This window comes from Mandrillus leucophaeus, unplaced genomic scaffold (assembly GCF_000951045.1).
Source record: "Mandrillus leucophaeus isolate KB7577 unplaced genomic scaffold, Mleu.le_1.0 Scaffold381, whole genome shotgun sequence".
In the NCBI taxonomy this organism is placed as follows: Eukaryota; Metazoa; Chordata; class Mammalia; order Primates; family Cercopithecidae; genus Mandrillus; species Mandrillus leucophaeus.
This window is the reverse complement of record NW_012104043.1, coordinates 2,146,249-2,147,327: the sequence shown is the minus strand read 5'-3', so window position 1 is coordinate 2,147,327 and position 1,079 is coordinate 2,146,249. Positions and strand designations below refer to the sequence as shown.

The 1,079-nt window shown below is 35.2% G+C and overlaps 1 protein-coding gene across 3 annotated transcripts in view; it reads left to right on the top strand.

Moving 5' to 3' along the window:
- The window catches only part of PTPN13 (protein tyrosine phosphatase, non-receptor type 13 (APO-1/CD95 (Fas)-associated phosphatase)), a 115,016-nt gene extending 114,268 nt beyond the window's left edge, over positions 1-748 (top strand). For all 3 annotated transcript variants that reach the window (XM_011990762.1, XM_011990761.1, XM_011990760.1), the window contains one exon: positions 29-748. In XM_011990762.1, coding sequence (XP_011846152.1) covers positions 29-124 — 96 coding nt within the window. In that variant the 3' untranslated portion in view covers positions 125-748. The remainder of the gene's footprint in view (positions 1-28) is intronic.
- The last annotated feature ends 331 nt before the right edge of the window (positions 749-1,079 follow it).

The following is a 1,079-nucleotide window of genomic DNA, read 5'->3' as shown; positions in this document are numbered from 1 at the left end:
TTTTTTTTTTTTTTTTTTTTGGCCATAGGATCAATATATTTTCTGCTATCAAGTCATCCTTTATGTCCTGACACGTCTTCAAGCAGAAGAAGAGCAAAAACAGCAGCCTCAGCTTCTAAAGTGACATGAAAAGAACCTCTGGATGCATTTCCATTTCTCTCCTTAACCTCCAGCAGACTCCTGCTCTCTATCCAAAAGAAAGATCACAGAGCAGCAAGTTCATACAACATGCAGGTTCTCCTCTATCTTAGAGGGGTATTCTTCTTGACAATAAATAATATTGAAATGCTGTATTTTTTACAGCTACTTTAACCTATGATGATTATTTACAAAATTTTAACACTAACCAAACAATGCAGATCTTAGGGATGATTAAAGGCAACATTTGATGATAGCAGACATTGTTACAAGGACATGCTGAGTCTATTTTTAATGCACCAATCTTGTTTATAGCAAAAATGTTTTCCAGTATTTTAATAAAGTAGTTATTTTATAGGGGATACTTGAAACCAGTATTTAAGCTTTAAATGACAATAATATTGGCATAGAAAAAAAGTAGCAAATGTTTACTGTATCAATTTCTAATGTTTACTATATAGAATTTCCTGTAATATATTTATATACTTTTTCATGAAAATGGAGTTATCAGTTATCTGTTACTGTATCATCTGTTTGTAATGCATTATCTCACTTTGTAAATAAAAACACACCTTAAAACATGAACAAGCCAAAACTGTGTGCAGACAAATTAGACATTTTCAGTGTGTTATTTTTCAACAACACCTAGGCCCCCGGGAAGACAAGGACCTCTAGACACCACTTCCCATCTCCCTAGTTGACCCCAGTCATGACAACCGTGGAGAGTAGAGGTGTTGTCAGAGATCCTGATAGATCTTCACTAAGTACTGATGTGGGCGTCATGTACTGGCTTAACAGTAGCTCAGAAATTCAGAGTCTTTCTTCCTTCTACCTCTTTGTGAATGGTGCCCAGTTACTGAGCCCAATTTATATATAAATCAGAATATTTTCAAGTCCTAGCCACAGTACTCAACCAACCAAGGGCTAATCGAAGAAAACAT